General features: G+C 63.2%; 1 protein-coding gene across 1 annotated transcript; it reads right to left on the bottom strand.

Annotated features, from left to right (window-relative positions):
- Window positions 1–459: 459 nt before the first annotated feature.
- On the bottom strand, window positions 460–1,762 carry LOC124688965 (GDSL esterase/lipase At5g33370-like). The gene is made up of 3 exons (XM_047222580.1): window positions 1,525–1,762; window positions 1,291–1,418; window positions 460–1,200 (listed from the first exon to the last, which is right to left on the bottom strand). Exons 1-3 carry the CDS (start codon window positions 1,760–1,762, stop codon window positions 460–462), a joined length of 1,107 nt encoding a protein of 368 aa, XP_047078536.1.
- Between the last annotated feature and the right edge of the window lie 1,273 nt (window positions 1,763–3,035).

Genomic DNA, 3,035 nt, shown 5'->3' with positions numbered 1-3,035 from the left:
ATTATTTGTTAGTTGCAACGTGTGTTGCCATTCAGATTCGACCACGACACCTGACTGAGAAGGATTAAGAATTGGTGGAACTTGAAAATATCAAAAGATATTGTAACAGAGGGAGAACATGAGAATTTGAATGCGAACTCCGGAACTCGTAACCTTGCATGCATCATGCATGATTCAATATTATGACCCACACGCCCGTACATACACACGACACATACATGAACCACCTCACTCGCAACTTACAATGTCTGCTAGCTGAACACGTAGTACAAACTAGCTAGAAACCTTTATGCTTACACTATGAATTGTAGGAAGAAAAAAAAAAGACTACTAGTAATACATACTCGTGCGTGTTTGGACAAACACGTACCACTACTTTCTTGGTGACAAAATCAAGGCTATATATGAAAGCATGAAGCAAACACTCGGCTAATCGAGCAGATGAGATGGGATGGATTATCAGTCGTGGAGGTGGCGGTCGAGCTTGATGATGGTGGAGAGGTTCATGGGGGAGATGTAGTCGGTGGTGCCGGAGACGTACTGCTGCGCGATGAGCCTGTTGGCGCGCTCCGTGGGGTGGAAGGCGTCCCAGAACACGTACTGGTCCCTGTCGGCGCACAAGCTGGAGGCCATGGTGCAGATCCCGATCCCGTTGTAGGGTCCCTGCCCGCAGCAAGCCACACTGGCCGTGACGAAGCCGTGCGCGCGCGGGTCGTCGATGAAGTCGGCGTGCATCCGCCTGGTGTTCACCCCGACGTACACCGGCCCGTTCCCTCCGGCGCCGTTGCCGACCTCGGCGTTGAGCTCGGCGAGCATGGTCTCCAGCTGCGGGTTGTAGGCCTCGGACGCGCGCTGCAGCTCCGGGTCGCAGCGGCCGTCGAGGCTGTGCAGGGCCAGCTCGGCGGGCACGCAGCCGATGGGGCCGACGCCGGTGACCAGGATGCGGCGCGCGCCCAGGCCGTGGATGCGGCGGAGCACCTGCTTGTACTCGGACAGGATGTACTTGATGTAATCGGGGAGGGAGAACTCCCGGGAGCGCACCAGGTAGTAGTTGTTCACGAAGTCGTTGCCGCCCAGGGTGATGAGCGTCAGAGCGCCGGCCACGACGCGCGCCGCCTGGTCGGGGCCGATGAGCTTGGCGAGGCGGTGCTGGTACTGCTCGAAGTAGGTCAGCTGCTTCGAGATCCTGATGATGTTCGCCTGCACGCATGGACAAATGAACAATCATTGATTAGTGAATACACTACATTTGGGTTGTTAATTGTTAGTGACAGCATTGACATGTCGTACGAATTGGATGCCGGTGTCGTTGAGGATCCCGATGCCGGCGGAGGCGAAGTTGGCGCCGACCAGCAGCTTGGCGCCGTGTAGCTCCGGGCTCAGGTACGGCAGCACCGGCTCAGACCCCAGGGACTCGCCTGCATGCAATGCAATACATTTCAATCAGTTAGCTCAACTGTAGCGTTAACGATCAAGTGCATTCAAGAAGCAACGAAAAACTTGGCAATGGCGACGCCACTCAACTGATGAGGTCTGGCACGTTCTTGCCGTTGGAGAAGCGGCCCGTGGCGCGGTGATCGGGAGTGTCGATGCCGTACGGCCACGAGTCGGCGCGCGCCGTGGTCACCAGGTAGTTGTTGTTGCCGTTGTCCACCAGCGAGTCGCCGAACACGAAGAAGGCGCGGGCGGCGCGCGCCGCCGGCACCGCCTGCATCATCAGCAGCGCGCACACCACCACGGGGAGCCAGGCGGAAGACGCCATTGTCAGACACACAGGTATGTGCGTGTGTACGTAAGTGTGTCTCTGCATGCACTGCACACTAGACTGAACTTGTTTAATGGATGCATTGCAATGTCGCGCTCGGACGCCATTTATAGTGGTGCCGGTGACCATCCCTCGCGGTGATCACGTCGTCGTCGCAGGAATTTAGGGCATCTCCAACCGCGCGATCCAAACCGCGCCCGCGCGTCCGTTTGGGTCGAGCCGAACAAAAACGCGGCCCAGCGCGGGGACGCACCGCAAAAGCGGACGGCCACGGCGTCCGGAACGACGCAAACCCGGCCCAAATCTGGGCTAGGTTTGCGTGGCCGCGGATGGCACGCGCCGTCCGCTCGCGTCCGCGCGGCTGGTCGCCTCGTCTCCCTTGGGCCCACCCGTCGGTGACCGGGGAGACTATTAAATGGGGACCGGAGGGATCCGGCCCTCCACTCCGGTCCCCACTCCACTCCCCGAGCAAAAACCGCCGCCATGGCCCCGAGCGACGGTTCGCTCCCGGAGCGAACGACCGACGAGGCGGAGCGGCAGCCGCCGTCGTCCGTCGGCGTTGCGGCCATCGGGAGGATACCGGCGCGGCCTCCACATCGGAGAGGCCGCCGCGGCGGTGCGGCATTGCCGCAACCGCCGCGCCTCCTCCTCGAGCCGAGCCGGAGTCCCCGGAGGAGGACCGGGCCTCCGCGCCGCCCTCGCGATCTCGGCGGCGGAGGAGGAGGCGCAATGGCCGCAACTCCATGCGGCCATTCGCACCTCCGAGATGCGGGAGGCGGCGCGGCGGGAGGTAGAGGAGGCGGAGGGCTCGGGCGCTCTACGCCCGGGCCGGCCGGGCGGTACGGGAGGAGGAGGAGGCGGCACGGCGGGAGGAGGCCGGGCGCCGCGCCGGCGAGGACCGCCGCCGAGGGCGCGGCGGCGGGAGAGGACAGGCGGCGGCGCCGGGAGGCCGGGCGCCGCGCCGCGGACGGACGGCGCAGCGCCTCGCGGGAGGAGGCGCCGCTCCGTGCGCCGGCGCGGCCGCCGGGTGGCTCCGGACCCCCGCTCGCCGTGGGAGGAGGCCTCGTGGTCTCCGTGGCCGGAGTCCCCGCGCGCTCCGGCCCACGACCGGCGCGTCGCCGTCCGGGCGTGGACGACGACGACGTCGCCGACGACGCCCACGGTGGGCTAGGCGGCGCACCGGCGGCCACCGCGCGCCGACCAAACCCTAATAGAGGGTTTTTAATATTAGTTTAAATTTAAAAGCCCATATAGGGGCTTCTTTTGTTAG

The sequence above is a fragment of the Lolium rigidum genome, chromosome 2, assembly GCF_022539505.1.
Source record: "Lolium rigidum isolate FL_2022 chromosome 2, APGP_CSIRO_Lrig_0.1, whole genome shotgun sequence".
Lineage (NCBI taxonomy): Eukaryota > Viridiplantae > Streptophyta > Magnoliopsida > Poales > Poaceae > Lolium > Lolium rigidum.
This window is presented reverse-complemented; position numbering and strand designations above follow the sequence as displayed.

Bases quoted from the DNA above. Each gene is read 5' to 3' on its own strand.
- LOC124688965 (XM_047222580.1), bottom strand. From the start codon at position 1,762: ATGGCGTCTTCCGCCTGGCTCCCCGTGGTGGTGTGCGCGCTGCTGATG. The intron at 1,419-1,524 runs GTTGAGTGGCGT...CATTGCATGCAG, and splicing joins GAACGTGCCAGACCTCATCA to GCGAGTCCCTGGGGTCTGAG. The intron at 1,201-1,290 runs GTACGACATGTC...CCATGCGTGCAG, and splicing joins ACGACACCGGCATCCAATTC to GCGAACATCATCAGGATCTC.